This window comes from Columba livia, chromosome 1, assembly GCF_036013475.1.
Source record: "Columba livia isolate bColLiv1 breed racing homer chromosome 1, bColLiv1.pat.W.v2, whole genome shotgun sequence".
NCBI lineage: Eukaryota > Metazoa > Chordata > Aves > Columbiformes > Columbidae > Columba > Columba livia.
The window spans coordinates 172,085,280-172,104,340 of record NC_088602.1 but is presented as its reverse complement, the minus strand read 5'-3'; the positions used below and the strand labels follow the sequence as shown (position 1 = coordinate 172,104,340).

The window sequence follows — 19,061 nt, the reverse complement described above, 5'->3', positions numbered from 1 at the left end:
CTAGTTAACTAGCTAAAAAACCTTTTCTCTGAAATGGTTGCTTTTGTCTTAGCCAGATGAGGTTGTTATAAGAACTTCATAAGGCATTTAGTGTAGTGCATCATAGCTACTGGGTTGCTTTGATTTGGTTTTGGTCTTCTGTAAAATAAAATTTTGGGTTATAACCTATAGTTTCTTTTCATTTGTAAGCTGTTAATATGCCTTACTTTGATTACTCAGAGTTAAAGTCTATAATAGACTTTTAAAATACTTTTCAGTGATGTTGAATTTTAAGATTTTTTTATTATTATTTTTTAGAAAACATAAGTGCAATTAGGTCAGATTTTTAAGATTGGCACATGCTTTCTTGAAGAAAATTGAAGTAAAAAACTGGCTGCTGCTGGCTGTTTAGCAAACTTCCTCTGCAGGATTGTGGTGTGTCCGTGTTCCCATTACTATGTGCTGGTAACAAAAAACAAAACCACACCCCATTGTATTACTCTAAATCCACTCATTTGGAGTTGATGGATTTTCTCCCCGTGTTGGTCTTGTCAGTGTAGGCAGCTGGTCACTGGATTGTACATGATGGACCCCCCCTGGTTTCCTTGACCAGGCCAAGAAGTAGCAGCTTTTTAGCTAATGAGAGAAGATTAATAGTCAGTGTTGTCTTCTGCATGAATTTATGTACTTGGAAGCTGTGTTTATGTTAAACTTATCAGAACACCTGACACTCCAAGTTAACTTCGTGTCTAACAAGCTTTTTGCGTACAACTGAAAAGGGAAACCTTTGATCATAAAACTTGAGGTGCATCAGAGTGAAAGTGGCAAGGTGGCAAGTGTGATTCTCAGAATGGCAATGAGCTCTTTCCCATTAATTCAGTTAAGTTTCTAGTGATACATTATTAGCATGTCTGTGGCATCAATGGTTGCTCTCTCATTTGGAGAGTATTACTTCACATGTGCTACGTATTTGTGAGGTTTCAGTTATGTTTTGTCAGGAACTTCATGGTGTTGTAGCTGTGATGCAGCCCAAGTGTTCAGATGGATCCCTTTCTGTATCAGTAGAACTTAACTGTGTGCTTACATGAACTGAAACCTAAATTACTGATGGTTGCTATATTATAGTTGTTATGTGCCCAATGGAATATTAAGTGCACATCTCTCCTAAAAGAGCAGAAGAAGGGGAGGTCACCATGCAAAACAAAGGTTTCTGTGCATCCTCAGTACCACTTGTCTGTGTGCGTCTGAAAACAAGGCAGCGGCAGCAGCAGTCGCCCTGTCCTGAATTTACCACAAAGACAGATGACCACAACTAGATGTTTACTTCCAGGCTATGGATCTTTTGTCCTTGGCTCCTTCTATTGCTATATGTCATTAATAAGCCATAGCTTCAGCTTTGATTATGAATATGACCTTTTTCGCATTATTTTCCATTCCCTGTTCTTCTGCTTGCAAAATTAAGGAAGGTGCTTTGAACTGAAAGTATGGCTGTGTGCCAAGCAGTTACTGGAAGTCATTTTGTATTTTGATCTTACCCTTTTTCAGCAGCTGTTTTAAGACAGCTCTTAAACTTTTGCCTGCTGCAGGAAGTTTTTTGGAAATAATATATTTGTAACTGGCACTGCAGCCCAAAAGGCTCGCGTAGCTTGACAGTATGAACGTAGTAAACATTATTTGAGGGTATAGTAACTTTGAAAGATAAGAGCGTCACTGGAGAGCTTTTTCATATTGCATACAATCTGTAGCTTAAAGAAGATGGAAAATTTTATCTCGGTGCTATGACAGACAATGCAAAGTATACTGGCCTCCCCAATGCGTCACATCTTGTGCTGTTAGTAAAACAACCTGCTGGGCTTTTCCTTGCCAAAGTTTAGGGCTGGGAAGTGTGCTTTGACATTTTACAGAGAAAAGAGCAGGAACTGACCTGGCTTAAGCAATACCAGTCAGAGTGCATGAAACGCTGTTCTGTATGATGTGGAATGCTTGCCTCAAACTTTGTTAAATGCAGACTGAACTTGCCATTATTAATGAATTGCATTTGGTAATAACCTCAGAATGTTGTTACTAAGGACTCGTCTTACCCTTATGTGTTTTCTCCATCCATTAAAAAGGAGAGCCTAACTTTAGGAAACAAGGGAAAGATTTTATTACTGTGTGTAGAACCTTTGCTCTTTGAGAGGGTTCCATGAAGTCCTCAATCAGGAAGCTATTAACACATAACATCTCAAAATAGTTTTGTGGAAATTGATTCGTTATGTAAATGTCTCTTTGTACACTGACTGGCAGTATCTACTGAAAATGCAAACAAGAGTATTACCTATGCTATAGAAATGCAATGGAAGGAAAACTCTGAATGATGTGACAGCAAAGCCAACTCAACTCTAATCTTTTTAAATTGTGACCAAAAAAGAGCTTTGATTTGTGCATAAATATAAGAAATAGCTCAGTACTATTATAAAATCCCATTTTGTTTATAAAGCTGTTCTATTTTTCATGAAATCTATTTCTGAAAGATCATAGATTATACTTGCTCTTTGTTTCCCATTTGTAAAGTACACATAAGATCCTACCCCTCATCTGCGAGATCATCTTTTTGTGTTAATTGTCTTTGTCATAATCTTTTCCTATAAGTAGGAATTGATCCAAGTGAGGTGAAAACTTGGCCTTAAATTTAGTTTTAAGGAAGTGAAGAGAATTGATTAACGAAAATGTGGTTCACCATAGAAACAGATCAGCCAATACCACATATGCAGAAAATTAACTATTTTCTGGTACTTTCATATTTGATACGAAACATAGCAACAAGACGATAGCTTGACAACAGTAGCAGCTGCACATATTTTTCTTCCTTTTTTTGAAAGAATGTTCTTGTGGAAAAAATGTATTCCCTGCAAAGTAATTTATATTACAAGTTTCATCACAAAAATTCTGTGGGTGGGTACAATAGGCTAGAAATTAAATTTGTGATTTGTATAATAAATGATGGTTTTGATTTGATGTGACACTTCTAGTCTCTTATAAGTGACACAGCCACAGGCAATAGAATAATCTCTTCCCCTTGTGAAGATAAAAGTATCAGACCAAACGATCTTATATTAAATTACAACTTCCCTTTTTTACCATATGAGAAGATTCATGAAACTGTTCATTAAATAAAAGCACAACCCAATTAAAAGGGTGCTTTAGCCAAAATGTCTTGAAGATATTTTCTAATATTAGACATGTAGTTAATTTGTATAGGGTACTGCCATAAGAGGCTTGATCCAACTAAAGGAATTTTCCTTTATGCAGCAAGTGGTGTGATTGTGGTCATACTGAGCTAGAAGATGCTTTTCTTATCTCAGTTGGACTGAAACCATCAAATGCAAATGAAGTATCGTAATAAGAGGAATCTAGTATCTCAACTGCCTTTCTTGGGGGGAAGAGGGGTATAATACATCTGGCTCATCTTATAGAACTTGATTGTGCTCATATTATTGGTTGTCACGTTTTGGCAGAGAGAAGGAGCAAGAAAGGGAAGAACAGTTAATGGAAGACAAGAAAAGGAAGAAGGAGGATAAGAAAAAGAAGGAATCTGCTCAGAAGGTAGGGTTTGGTATATTTGAAGTCTTTTATCCAGCTGGAACATAAATAGCATTTGTGGTGGTAAGATGTTAAACTGTATTTGAGCTTAATATTGTTTAGAGTGATGCTTTATTAAAGACTATTGTTGCATGATTTTTATGGAATTTAAGTGTTTAACTTACAAATTTCCTCTCCTTAGTGTGTTATGTGAAGTAAAAGAAGGTTTTTTTTATATATAAAGCATTAAAAGTAAGTTAGTGAATATGGGTCTCTTGATCTGTGCAACTCCTGTGGTTTTGAGGTGTTTGGGGTTAGAAATGCTGCCAGTTTTGCAATTCTTGCAGTAAAATTGACTAAATATTTTCCTAGAGCAAGATGATACTTTTTTCTTTTTTTGCAAGTCCTCAAGGAATTTTATATTAGTTTATATTAAATATTTACCACTGAAGGTTCTCTTTGTTTTGTGCTGTCACTTAGGTTTTATATTTTCTGTAGCTAGTAGCACTTTTGCTGAAGTTTACCAGTTCGAGCTGTGGAGAATTGATAAGTCACTGTGAATTGTTCTTGTTCAGAAAATGGGTTTGAACACTTGGTGTATTAGGAGCGAGCTCTCTATTTTGCTAAAAATCTAGTAGACTGTTCTAGGTGTTAAGCTGGCATATGAACTTGAGTCTTTATCCATGCTTTTTACTGGTAAAATCCCTTCTGTGTCATTCTGGGCTTCCCAGTACAAGACAGATATAGCCATCCTGGGACGTGTCCAACAGAAGGCCCCTAAGATGACTGAGGGAGTGGAGTACTTGACAAATGAGGAGAGGCTGAGAGAGCTGGGACCTTTCAGTCTGGAGAAGAGAAAACTCAGGGGATGATGTCAGTCAGTGTGTACGAATACCTTCTGAGAGGGTGCAGTGAAGATGGAGGCGGGCTTTTCTCAGTGGTGCCCAGGGACAAGGCACAGGGCATTTTTCACAAATTGAAGTATAGGAAATTCCTCTTAATCATAAAAAGACTTTATTGTGCATGTGTGTGGTTGGGTAACCACTGGAACAGGTTTCCCAGAAAGGTTGTGGTGCCTCCGTAGAATCATTTTGGTTGGAAAAGACCTTTAAGATCATCGAGCCCAAGCATTAACCAAATACTGTCAAGTTCACCTCTAAACCATGTCCCTAAGAGCCTCATCTTTGGAGGTGCTCAAAAAGTAGATGGACATGGCCCTGTGCAGTCCATTTTTGATGAGTTTGCTTTGAGCTGGGAAGAGTCTTGGAAGCAGGTGGGGAGCAGAGGTGGGAACTGTGGGCTAGATCTCAAGAGGCTGTCCCTTCCAGCCTCACTGATTAGGTGAAATTGAGGGCAGAAGGCTTTACTTTCAGTAGTCTGTTTTTCAGTTACTTCAGTAACAACAGATCCTGTGAAAGATCAGATATTAGTCTGTTAGATTCTGTAGGTTTCTGCTGAGAACAGCCAGCACTGATTTCAGTTAAATTTTGGCCTATCCAGGGCCTTTTTAAATCTGGCTTTTTCACCAATTTGACTCCATCGGTTTTAAATCAGATAAAGTGGTGTATTTCTGATTTTATCCAGCCATTGTGTTGATACATCCCCAGCAATACTGCAGAAGATCAGTAGCTACAGAATAAGGTTTCTTCAATGTCTCTTTGCCTCGGTGTTGCCGCTGTTTAACGTTTTTTAAGTACAAAAAGTATGTGTAGGAACCAGGAGGAGCGGACCCTGCTAAATAAAGACTAATGACTTGAGAATTATATGCTGATATTCAATGATACAAGAGAAACTGGAAAGGGTTGTAGTGAACATCTTGCTTACAGTGCTGTGGCTATTCACTGAGGGATTGGTGCTTTGAATACAAGAGAGATTTGCCAGCTTCCCTGTGTGGTCCCTCACCTAAGTTATTCAGTATAATTGAATGTTGATATTTTGCCAAATCTTGGGAAGTGTAAACACTAAATAAGTTAATCTCCTAACTAAATACGTTAATCTCCTAGAGACCAAACTTAACAGTAATACTTGGAGATATCTAGGAATAGCAAAGCAGGCAGCTGCAAGGACAGAACATAAGAGTGTGTGTATGTGTTTACATGTGTGTATGTGTGTTTCCATCCTTAGTGACTGTGGTGGTGTTCAGCAAATAAGCAATAATGATTTGAGGGTAGCTTTTTAGGCAGAATTCATGTTACTTTATACAACTTTCTTCCTGGATTTTCTGAAACGTAAATTAAAAAAATAAATAAATTAAAAAAAAAAATCACTTAAACGGAGGTTATACAAGCCAAATCACAGACTAAATTCCTGTGGTTGGTATCCCAGGGGCTGTTTGGCAGCTTGTCAGGAGGCTGAGTTGTACTCTACCTTCCTGTTCACTGTAGCTGCTACAGCCCTGCTGGTGCTTACAGGCTGCCCACAAAGAGGTGACAGCTGTCAATCTGAGACGGTGTCACATTTTCTCAGTCTTTGTATTCTAGACCTGGAAAAAAAAAAAAAAAATACAAAACCAGATTGTTTTGACAAGGAGGGAGATGCAGTATAGACAGAAGTATTTTTCGTTTCCCTAAAGCAAACTGCGGTTATCATGTAGAATTCTTTAAAGATTTAGTAACATGGGCTTCTTCCAAGACAAGTTACTGTTTTACTAAACATGTTTACTGTTGACTATAGTAGACCTATCAGCATTACCAGATTGGATTAATGAATAATTTCCTCCCCTTTTTCTTTTCCTTTAGTAGTGGAGCTTAAAAGTCACTTCAGTGCTTAACAGAAGTGTTTAGCTGTGTTACAGTAGACAATATAATTTGACACATAAGGCATTTTTTGGTAACTGAAGTGAAAATTGATGTCTGGCTTGGTACAGGTGCATTTTTAGTGTCTTGGAGACTTTTGGATTACATAATTCTGTGAAGTTACAGTGTGTAAGGTTTTGTGTTATAATGAATGTTCCACTTTGCATATTGCAGTGTTCATCTTTGCAAAGTAAATGATGCCATAGTAATTCAGAGCAGTTTGTCATTTTATTCTTTACCATACAAAGGAGTTCTGGCTTAGTTGGTTTAAACAATAAACTGTTTTTTACTTGTACTTTCATTATTCTATACTGTCAGTGTGTACCTTCCAGAATTATGGACTAGTTCAGCGATTTCATTTAAGAATAGGTGTCGTAGAGCCTAACACATGATGATCTTTAGGGTTTTTTTTTCATTATTGTGTGGTGGAACTCATGATCAACAGATACAAAACTTGCTACAATACACATGGTTCCAGAGAATATCCCAGTGATATGTTTGTCTCTACTGTAGCTGGATATCTACTATCCTGAAAGAGTGCAGAAGTACAGCAAAACCACATATTGAACATGTTGGCCAGCATGATGGCTCACTTTGGTAATCAGCTTCTTATTGCATCCAAGAGACTTTGAAGTCTGGTGCTTTATAGGTATTGCTGGTACTTTTGGTAATTACGGCAATGAATCCAGTAAGGTTTAGGATTTCTTCTCTCTGGAAGAGATGTCATGGGAAAGGTGGTTTGGGAAGATGGCAGAGACAAACTGCTACCCTCACCTGTGGTTACTCGTATGAGAGCTCAGTTGAGAGGCCAAACAGTCCGCTGTAAGGATACTGTCATAGAAGGAAGTTTTTGTTACTCTTTAATACTTCACCTTCAAAATCTGAAAGAACCGTAATGCAATAGCATGTTCATTTGGGCTTTGGAAGTCCATGATGGGGATGAGGAAGAGGGTGAATACTAAAAATCATAATTATTGAAGTCATTGCTGTTTCTTCTGAGGGCTTTTGCATCTGGCAAAGGTGTTGTAGGAGCTGTAGTACTTTTGAAAACTTCATATATGTGACTAGGAGTACCATTTAGGCTTGTAGCTCATCTGCTGATAGTTTTCATACAACAAATATCGATCTTGTTGCTAAGAAATTAAAGTTGTGATTTAGCGCAGCCTGTTCAATGTTTCTTTCGAGGTTCTTAAAACTGTATTTACATTCTTGCTCTTAATTTGCAGGTCACAGATCAAAAAACCAAAGGTAAGAATCTTTGATCCTAAAGAGTATTTTTAATTGACTTGAGCCTAGGACTTAGATTTTAATCAAAGCTGTTAAAAAGGGAGGGGGATTTATGAGTCAAGAATGAAATATTGAAAACATGTGTTCAGAAATAAAAGCTGAAATGATTGAAATAGAGAACCTAAACCAATCCATGTTGTCAGCATCAGAATAGCTGAAGAGAGAATAAGTATTGTGGAAGAAATAGGTTAGCTGAAATATTTAGCCTTTCAGTTTTGGAGAGGTTTTAGACAAGTAATTGAAAACTGAAACCACTTGTGTAAGACACAGAAAGTACTGCTTATGGTGAGGTACCAAAATGAGTGAAAATGACTTGTCTGTGGAAATCTAAGGAGGAGTTCAAGCACCTAAAAGTCCAACAGATAAAGCAGGACTGATGAGTGAGCATCTTGAAAGTCAAGCTTATTTAGCTGATCTAAAAATATATTTAATCTTGATTTACGTGTCAGTTTTCTAAAAATTGTCTGGGGAGATTGTCATTATTGACAAGACAACTGAGATAGTAACTTGATTTTACTGTTAACAATACCCTTTTTTGGGGTTTGGGCAATGAAACCTATATAGAGAAATCAGAAAATCCTGATAAAAATAAAATGTGGGGGATAATGCAGTCTTGTTGCCAAAGAGAGACTGGCTTGCTTCATCTCACTTTCGTAAGAGGAAAAGTTTTACTGATTATGTTCACTTTGCTGGTGAGGGGTTTCTGGACATCCCTTTCTTGTATTAAGCAACAATGTTGATCATTGATCTCTTAGCAATTACACCTTTTAGGTGTCTGGCTGGGAATTGCTTTTTCTTCAAAAAGCACATGGAGAACATGAGTAAGTGGTCACAAGTCTAGAGCGTATTAGGCAAATTTTGCGATGGTGTTAGTTCCTCAAGGATTTGTTTGTGGTTTTCTTTTTTTTCAATGCATAATGACCCTTGGAAGCATCTTGCCCTTGCTTATAAGGGCACCTGGTGAGCAGCTGGGAAACTTCAGGCAAGCCCAATGCAAATGCTGTATGTAGGACTGCCTTTGGGGTCAGACTCAACTGCCTTAGTTGAGAGCAGTGCACAGAACTCAGTTTTGTTAACTCTGAATCCAAGAGGAGGTTTGTTCCTTTTTTTTTTCTTCTCTTTTTGTTTTGGCAGTGGCCATGTAGGCTAGTAAGCAGGTGAAAACTTGGCATCTGATTTCAGATGTGCCATATGGATGATGTGTAACAATCCAAAAAACAGTTGAAGGTCAGGGAGCAGAGCAGGGGGGGAAACCAGTTACATTTGACTGCTTATATTTTAAAAGCATCCATTGCCCAGTGTGGTGTTCTTTGCCAACTCTACATTTCCAAGAAATTTGGGGCTTAGAGCAAAATACTTGCTGAGGTACAGAGTTGTATGTGAAAGCATGGGGTTTGCCACTATGGCTTATTCCTGCTTCTTTTATTAAATTGTTCTTTGATAAGGGTAAAGTTGCACAGTAGTTTGGAGAAGAATGAAATTATGAAAGGAAAGAATCACAGTGAGTTCTTGCAGCTAGCACAAGTTTAAGTGGAAAAATTTCTGATTTTCATTCTTCCTGTTTTTCAGTGCCCGAAGTGACGAAACCAAGTTTAAGCCAACCAGTGGCTGCCAGCCCAATTGGCAACTCTCCATCGCCACCAGTCAATGGTGGCAACAATGCCAAAAGGGTGGCAGTGCCGAACGGACAACCGCCAAGCGCCGCCCGCTACATGCCTCGGGAGGTGCCGCCGCGATTCCGTTGCCAGCAGGACCACAAAGTGTTACTGAAACGTGGGCAGCCCCCTCCGCCATCCTGTATGCTCCTTGGGGGTGGAGCAGGGCCTCCTCCCCCAGCAGCACCAGGAGCAAACACAAACAACGCACAACCAGTGACAGGAGCACTGCTGCAGACCGACAGTGGGACTGCAACAGGCAAGTAATAATAATATTAATGGGCATCTACGTGTGCGTGGCAGAAAAGGTATCACTACAGTTGTGCATAAGCATATAACTGTATAACAAAACTCTTCAGATTTCTTTTGGGGAGCTTGCTTCTACTATTTTAGCATATAGACTTTTCTTTTGCTGTTAGTGACAATGGGTGTAACTTTTACTACTAGATGGAACAAGAAATGGGTTTGGTGGTTTTTTAGAATGTGTTTTTGGTGGTTTGAGCCGAATGCTGTAATGCTCTTAAGACCACAGCAAGTTAGACACAGTGCATAGATAAACAGTGTTTTGTGTTTTGCATTAAATAGTTCTTAATAGCTCTTTAGGTTTCTTTGACATTAATTTCCTATCTTGTCACTTTTTTATATGATCTGGTAAAACAGACATGTAGATACCAGGTCTGCCAATGGCAGGTGTCTGTCACTTCTCATCTGGATGAAAGAAAGAGGGTCCTTTTGCTCCTGACCTTTTTGAGTAGTTATCTTGTTATTCTCTTTACATAAGCCTTTTATAAACAGTGGTGACTGTCTTGTTTTCGCTTTTCTCTTCACTTTAATTCCAGAAGATAAATTGATTTTAAGATTAATTCTTTTACGAGCATGAGGAAGTTATGGCTGCTCCAAAACTTTTTAGACACTTGGGAATTGCAATTGTTGTAATATTTCCTTCTGAAGTTGTGATTGTAGAACAAACAAAATTCCACTCAAAACATTCATCTGCCTTCTAAAGAAAAACTTAGGTGATCTGAGAAGTCAAGGACAGCATCAGTTCTAACCATAAGAGTGTTTAAAAAAGAAATAATAAATGCTTGAAAGTGAAAAGAAGAAAATAACAATGCTACTATATCTGAGTTTGCCTTTGAAAACCATGGCAGATTAAAAGGATGGGGTTTTATACCACAGTCTTGGAAAGCGTGAGCTTTTTATAGTTCTCTATGGTTCAGGAAAAAAAAAAAAAAGAGGTGACTTGGAACTCCAGAATCAAGTAAACTAGATGGGATGTCTGCCTTTATTAAAAAGGATTCTAGGAAAATGAATAACTCTGTTTGTTTTGTGGTTTCAGTACTTGAATTCCTTTGTAGCAAATCCCTCTTTGACAGTTTCTCCTGTTGTCTTTGTTTCCTGTTTAATACGGAGGGAAAGCAAATTTCAAACTATAATGGCAGTTTTAGCTAATCAGTTTGAAAACAGATCTAAGTGCCTGATTTTGATAAAACACCTGAAAGATGAAGGGGGCAGAGGGAAAAACGCCCAGATTTTTTGACTATACAAAATCCTAGCATTATGTCCTCATTGGTGTACCTTCACAGGGGTTGTAGGAGACTGACAGAGGAGACTGTGGTAGTGAAGCGTTCCAAAAGTTTCAAAGATTTTCCTCAGCAGCAGCATGTTTTTGCTGTTGGATGTGCTATATGAGGACCATTATGAGAGAATCTTTTAAGTTCTGTGTAATTAATTTGACACTTAATATTTGTTTTTCTGAGAGTGAAATTTGATTTTGTGAGTTCTTATATTTTTGCATTTAGTTTAATGTTGCGTTAGCAGCTAGCATATTACATGGTTTTGTTTTATTAATTGTGGCAACTTTCTGTGCCAATGGTTAGTTAGCTGGTTTATTCTGATGTAAGGTGTGAGTATTGCAAAGAAAGATGTGGGTCCTTCAGAACCTGCCTCACATCATCCAAAGTTCTGCACCATAACACAGTTAACTGGGCTGGCAACCTGACTTGGATTAGAATTAACCTAGCATGTTTTTTAAAGCTAATTTCAGTCTAAGTGATCTGCCAGTTCAGCTCACTGAATATCAGTGAGAACATACGTTCTAGTACGAAAGAGTAGGTATGCCAGAGGAGCAGGAATGAGCATTGGACGTGAGAAAGGCTGGGGCCATCACTCCGTCAAAGTGCTTGTGGAAGTATGGGATTGCTGTCTGTCTCAGACATCGTTAATCCCATCTGAGATCCTGACTGTTTACAAACTGCATTTCAGATTGGGCTCATTTCTATCAGGCATTTGTGCACTGAGAACTGTGATTAACTCTCATCCCACATGAGAAAAAAAAGCAGGTTCCCAAAGGAGAAAATAACGTAGCCTACCTACCTCTTTGTGTTTTTATATTCACCAGATAGCTAAAAATGTTGTTGGCAAGGCTTTAATACAAAGAATCACTACATAATCCTTGTTTACATGGATCTTTTTCCACCAGAATGGAAATGCTTCTGTAAGATGACAAAACTCTAGTTCCTGAAAGATGATAACAAATGTACAGGTGCCTTGTAGCAATACAGGAGGTTGTGATGGAGGGTGGTATATATAATTCTTCCAGTACCAATGAGATTCAGGATGTGCAAGACAATTTTGGAAAACAAAGCTTAAGTTTTATTGGTGAAAGTCTTTCAATAGTTACAATGCCCTGTAAGGATCACCATCTCTTAACAGCAAAACTGCATCTTTGTTTCAGGACTCCATTCCAATACTCCATTTTAATACTTTCACTTATCTCAGTTCCATACTTTCATCCTTAAAAGTAGTAATTTGCTAGTAACTTTTTTCGTTGTAGTCAGATCAGAATCTTTTTATCTTCAGCCAACAGGAGTAGTCTAAGAGCCAAGAGCCCTTACTCATTATCTTAAGACAAAACCGTAAATTGCCAAAATTTTATTGTTGCTGTTAAACGTAGTGAGGGAAGCTGGTTTTATAAAACATTGAACTGTGTCCTAGTACACTACATTAGTAAGCATCCCAATCTTAATACTTTCATAATGTCTTCACAGAAATGAAATGTGAAATGCTCTGTTAAAGTCGCCTATGTGAAGGTCTTGCTAAGTGCATGGCTGCCTGTGCGTCATTCATTTGCTGAATCATTGCTAAGTCCAAAAGATGGCACCTTACAGTCTTTTGAACTTGCCTTTGGTTGTCCTCCTTAAGCTATTCTTGTGATCAGCTGGATCAGAAAGTTTTTAAAGTAGGGTGGGTGGAAAGGGTTAGTCAGTGCACTAAAAAGATAGCCAGATAAAAATATCGGTAGAGAGTTGCACTTCCTTGCTATTGTGAAGTTTGTACTTGAGGTTAAGGCAACAGAAGGAACAGAATGTGCATGGGAACTGCTTGGTCTCTTGGATCTTGGTGGCTAAAGTTTAATGGACGAAGAGACTTTTGTTCATCGGTATTCAAAGCTTACAGGAGAGTTCTAACCTTGCTGTGAAGTCTGGATCTTTCCTTGTGGCACTCACTGAAGGGGGCATCTGGAAGCATTCAGTGAATGTTCGTTGGTTAAGCTAATGAACTGAAAGCCTGGGGCAGGCACCAAAAGCTGATCTGTTAATTTTCTATTAAAAGTATTAGGAACCAGAAATTGTCATCTTTCACTTTTGAATACATGATATAGGTATTTAAGGGGGGCGGGGGGGAAATCACTTTTCTAAGATGATTATGCCTTATTTTCATGGATGCTGTCATTTGAGCCAGTATTGGTAGTACCAGTGTGTGTTCTGCAGATGTTACTATGAACTTTATGCTCTGTGAAATAAGTTGAACTGGTTGGGTGGGATAACTGAACAAGACTAATATATTTAGGACTCAGTACATGGTTTTGTAAAAGGGAGAGTATTTAGTCTTCGTCTCTGGGAATGTGTGGTGCAGGCAGTTTAAGGTCCCTTGGTATTAAAAATATGTAGAAAAATAAATGGAACTCTATATAGAGAACAACACTGAAGTACTAAGAGACTTAAATTATTTAGAGGATCAGAGGTAATTATGTGGATGGCTAGGGAATCATGGCAGACATTTTGATGATAAAGTGTCTGCGTGTATGTAGACATCATGCTGCCAGCAGTGACACAGGCTTTATCCATGGTGACACTGTGTTAATTTATGTCTGCTTTAAAACTATATATAAATATCTTGTCTATGTGAAGTTGTACCACATAGGACATAACGATGGTTTGTCACAGATGAAAGAAAGGGGCCTGTTAGTTGTTGTTCAACTTGATTATTTCCTTATAGTGACTCCAAAGCTCATTGAACTTGCAGGTTACCCTGTACAATGTGCTACACCAGCAAAACCTAACCCAATGGAAGTGGACGGTTTTGTGTTGAGTTAGTGAACACAGTTGATGTAGTTAAAGAGCTTGACTGCTATCAGAACTGAACTTGAAGATATTTGAAGCTGTAGACTTCTTCAGCTTTATGTTTTGATTAGATGGTTTTTCTCTTCAATCGTTTATCTTTTGATCTGTAATAAATTGTAGTTCCTTTGAGTCAGTTGAGTAGCAGACCAACAGCTGACTTCATGTACACACACATGTATGTGAATGTGTGCACATAATACACATTCTTGTTCTATACATAGTGTGATTTTAAATGTGTATTTGAAGAGTCTACAACCAATATCAATAATGATGATGCAGGTTCATTAACTGGTTCATTAATTATTATGCTGAATTTAGAGCTGGACTGTTAACAGAAGTAGTGAGTGAACGGTGAACTCAAATCCCCATAAAATGTTTGTAGGGAGTTTACTGGAAGAAGTTTTTGATGAGTATTTTCAATGGTGTTTTCCAGCCTGATGTCATTCCAAGGCAACTTTGTGACACAAGTGAGGGAGCGATTCTTATTAATGAATACAGTAATTGGTGGTATCAAAAATGTGATGTTCAGTGTTTGTAAATAATAATATTGATTATTAATTACCTTTTTGGGTGTGGTGTTGTTTTGTTTGTTTGTTTGTTTTTTTCTTTTTAGATTCAGCAATTGGAGGTGCTGCTGCTTCAAATTATGCAAATTCCACTTGGGGTCCTGGAGCCTCCTCCAACAGCGGCACCAACGCCAACCCAACTCACATCTGGGACAAGGTGATTGTAGACGGGTCTGACATGGAAGAGTGGCCTTGTATTGCCAGCAAAGATGCTGAGTCTTCTTCCGAAAACACCACCGATAACAACAGTGCCTCGAACCCTGGCTTGGAGAAGAATGCTCTGCCAGGAAGCACCACTAGTAACAAAGGAAAAGGAAGCCAGTGCCAGTCTGGAGGTGCTGGAAACGAATGTAATCTTGGGGCCTGGAAATCTGATCCCAAGGCTAAATCTGTTCAATCTTCCAACCCTGCTGCTGAGAGTAACAATGGACTAGGTAATTGGAGGAACTTGAGTGGACAAGACAGAATTGGTCCCGGTTCTGGCTTCAGCAACTTTAACCCAAATAGCAACCCATCTGCTTGGCCGGCACTGGTTCAAGAGGGCAATTCTAGGAAAGGGACTTTGGAATCTGATAGTGGTAGCTCCAATGCACAGATTAGCACAGTAGGTCAGACCTCTAGGGAACAGCAGTCAAAGATGGAAAATGCGGGTGTTAACTTTGTCTCTGGCAGAGAACAGGCTCAAATTCATAACACTGATGGACCAAAAAATGGAAACACTAACTCCTTGAACTTAAGTTCACCAAACCCTATGGAGAATAAGGGAATGCCCTTTGAAATGGGCTTGGGGAACTCTTCCAGGAGCACTGACACCCCTTCACAAAGCACTGGAGAAAGAAAGACTGGGAGTGTTGGATCTTGGGGTACAGCTAGGGGGTCTTCTGGAACTGACACAGTCTCTGGACAGAGCAATTCTGGAAACCATGGGAACAATGGAAAGGATAGAGAGGACTCCTGGAAAGGAGCTTCTGTTCAAAAGCCTAATGGGTCAAGAAGTGATTCTTGGGATAACAATAACCGGTCTACGGGTGGTGGGTCTTGGAACTTTGGCCCTCAGCACGCAAATGAAAGCAAATGGGGTGAAGGGAACAAATTAACATCTGGGGTCTCTCAGGGAGAATGGAAACAGCTGTCTGGGTCTGATGAACTGAAGATTGGAGAATGGAGTGGTCCAAACCAACCAAATTCTAGCACTGGAGCATGGGACAATCAAAAAGGCCACCCTCTTCCTGAAAACCAAGGCAATTCCCAGGCTCCCTGTTGGGGAAGATCTTCCAGCTCTGCGGGAAGTGAGGTTGGAGGTCAAAGCACTGGAAGCAACCACAAAGCAGGAAGTAGTGACAGTCACAATTCTGGACGCCGATCATATAGGCCTACTCATCCTGATTGCCAGGCAGTCTTGCAGACTTTGCTGAGCAGGACTGATTTGGACCCCCGAGTGCTTTCAAACACCGGCTGGGGCCAAACTCAAATTAAGCAAGATACCGTGTGGGATATTGAAGAGATGCCACGGACCGAGGGGAAGTCTGATAAAGGAACTGAGGGGTGGGAGAGCTCTGCCACACAGACAAAGAACTCAGGGGGCTGGGGTGATGTACCCAGCCAAAGCAATCAAATCAAGTCTGGATGGGGTGAGCTCTCAACCTCAACGGAGTGGAAGGACCCCAAAAATACTGGAGGATGGAATGACTATAAGAACTCCAATTCTTCTAATTGGGGAGGAGGAAGAGCAGAAGAAAAATCATCTTCCTCTTGGAATGAGAGCTCTAGTAAGGATCAGGGGTGGGGTGGACGGCAGCCTAATCAAGGATGGTCTTCTGGAAAGAACGGTTGGGGAGAGGAAGTTGACCAAACAAAAAACAGCAACTGGGAAAGTGCAGGAAACAAGCCAGTGTCCGGTTGGGGTGAAGGTGGCCAAAATGAGATTGGAACTTGGGGTAATGGTGCAAACACAAGCGCTGCTTCAAAAGGTGGATGGGATGATTGTAAAAGAACTTCAACGTGGAATGAGACGGGTCGACAGCCCAACTCCTGGAACAAGCAGCAGCACCAGCAGCAACAGCAGGAGTCTTCTGGTTCCTGGGGTCCACCGCCCCAAACTCCAAGTAATGGGCGAACTCCAAACCCAAACTGGAACAGTGGACCACAGCCAGCTGCCCCTAAAGAGGAGGAGCCTAGTGGCTGGGAAGAACCTTCTCCACAGTCAATCAGTCGAAAAATGGATATCGATGATGGCACTTCAGCGTGGGGAGATCCTAGCAGTTATAACTATAAGAATGTGAACCTGTGGGACAAGAACTCACAAGGAGGACAGGCCCCACGGGAGCAGAGCCTGCCTACTCCGATGACTAACAAATCACAAGCATCAGGTACTGGTCTTGTTCCTTTCTTCAGTAAGCTCCTTGACATGAATGTAACCTTAATGCATGAGAGATACTTGTGTAGCTTCCAATGGCTAATAGTTATATTCCATATAGAAAACCAATTTCTTATTTGAATATTGGGTTCTGTGTTTAAAGTGTCTTCAAAATTTGAGTCAATCAGTGCTCTGCTGCTCATGCCTGAGTAATTGTGATCTGAATACTGGTCAGCTTGCCAGTAAGAGAAAATGTTTGTTAACTGACAAATCTGTGTACTCAGTCTGAGAACAGTTTGAGTTATAGAATCATTTAGTTTGGAAAAAAGCCTTTAAGGTCATTCAGTCCAACCATAAACCCAATGTTGCCAAGTCCACCACTAAACCATCTTTATAAGTGCCACATCTACATATCTTTGCTGCTTGGAAAAAGAGACTGACACCCGCCTTGCTACAACCTCCTTTCAGGTAGTTGTGGAGAGCGATAAGGTCTCCCCTCAGTCCCCTTTTCTCCAGACCTAATCACATCTTTGATGTTTACATATTAGAGAAACAGGGAGAAATTATTTACTTTTAGTCAAAAACTTTTTGCCCTGAAACACTCACTTAACACTTGAAACTGAGTGAGTCTATGATTTAGGTTTTGGCTCTGCTGTGTGATAAAGAATACTTAGCAAAATATTTTCTTATTTGAAATAAGGACAAGGAAAAGCTACGTAGCCTGGAAATATATTAAGATGTTGTTATTATGTAATCTCTTATTTGATTCAGGCATGCTTTGAAGTATACAATTCCATTTTAATATTTACTTGAAATATGTTCTTTCTACATTATATGAAAACCCTGAGTTAATCTGGTGCTTTTAATTAGTCACAAAAGTTCACCAGATAGGAGGCCAGCATTAGACACGGGGTTCATGTTTAACCTGGGAGAAGAATAGTATTCGTCACAGCCTTCTGTTCTCTTTCATCCGTGGAGGTCAATGCCTCCTCTAAGTTTGATGGGAACAGTTGTCAATACTGTTGCACCCACACTATTGAGAATCTGAATTCTTCAACAGAAAGAATGAAGCAATAGATTAATGACATGGTGCTGCACTGCAGTAAATAGTTTGTTGTCTAAATGGTCTGTAATCAAAACTCTTTCTCCTTTGTGCAGTCTGGAGCAAAAGCACTCCACCTGCTCCAGATAACGGTACATCTGCCTGGGGTGAGCCAAATGAAACCAGTCCCGGGTGGGGTGAAGTAGATGATACAGGAGCATCGACAACAGGCTGGGGGAATGCACCTTCCAACGCCCCAAATGCCATGAAATCTAGTGAGTATAGGCCAGGTACCAGTTCCTTTGCAATGGTCCTGGAGATTTCTAGCGTTTGGCCTTTTGATATAACTCACCCATGGAGGAATTATCTGAGGCCTGGAAGCAATGTTGAATGTCATGTAAGATTTTGATGGATGAGTGAGTAAGTACTTAAAAATGACTGGAACTTTTTTTTTAAGGTCATGAAAAATTTCGTAATTAAGCAATTTAAGGGGCAGCTCTGATTTGCGTAAGTGTTGAAACATTAGAGCATCCGAGTGAGGAGATGTCTCTTTCTCAAAACATCCTTTCTTCTCTGTCTGCCCACTTACTACTTAGCACATAAACTTGTAATGTGATAAATCACTTTTCCTGATCATATCAGAAAAAAGAATGCACAGTACAGACAGATTTCACCATGGAGGCCATTATATGATAATGTATGCTTTGGTAATGCAACTTGCCTTTGAATGGATTTATTTTTATTTTTTTTTAATTATATCAGTGTGGAAAATGGTAACTCTTAAGAACTGAACTTGCTTTTGTGGTTGAGCCTAAATGGATGTTAGTTTTCTGGCCTACAGCTGTGCTTTTCATGAATGAGATGTTGTTGAAATATTTTAAAAATTAACTTTGAAGTTAAAATTTTGCTGTATTGAGAGTTTTATTTTTGTGGAAATTGTTCCTGCTGATGTATGCTGTTTGTTGAATTTTATTTCACTTCTTTTAAGGAAAATACAACAAACAAAAGCAATCATCTGCTGATACAGCATAGCAACTTTATAGCCAAAGCCAATAATGTTTGGATATGAAGTTTCCAGTAGGAAATACATAACTATTACTGATCTTGACTGATGATAGCCACTGTAAAACTGTTTCCAGTTACAGCTTGCTTTTACAACATGTAATTATTTGGAATGAAATGCTCTATGCAGATTGTGTGCTGCTGGGTCATTATCCTTTCCTCCCACCCCAGTTAAATTGTTTGGGCATTTATGAAACAAAACTGGGAAAAAAAAGCATTACTTCCTTATTGTTAACATTATAGCAACCTTTTGTGGATGGCTGTAGTTCTTCCTGTGTCTGACACACAAATTTGGCACCCCTCAGGATGCTAGGCTTTTTTTTTTTTTTTAGATGGTTGTCTTCTTTCATCT

At 39.3% G+C, this 19,061-nt stretch overlaps 1 protein-coding gene across 29 annotated transcripts in view; it reads left to right on the top strand.

The window, feature by feature from the left end:
- The window catches only part of TNRC6B (trinucleotide repeat containing adaptor 6B), a 141,934-nt gene that overhangs the window by 83,847 nt on the left and 39,026 nt on the right, over nt 1-19,061 (top strand). For 15 of the 29 annotated variants that reach the window (XM_065046525.1, XM_065046561.1, XM_065046528.1 and 12 more), the window contains 5 exons: nt 3,477-3,564; nt 7,562-7,583; nt 9,192-9,536; nt 14,297-16,618; nt 17,764-17,937. In XM_065046525.1, the coding sequence (XP_064902597.1) occupies nt 3,477-3,564; nt 7,562-7,583; nt 9,192-9,536; nt 14,297-16,618; nt 17,764-17,937 (2,951 nt within the window). The remainder of the gene's footprint in view (nt 1-3,476; nt 3,565-7,561; nt 7,584-9,191; nt 9,537-14,296; nt 16,619-17,763; nt 17,938-19,061) is intronic. The other 14 variants (XM_065046668.1, XM_065046670.1, XM_065046646.1 and 11 more) reach the window with 2 other exon arrangements.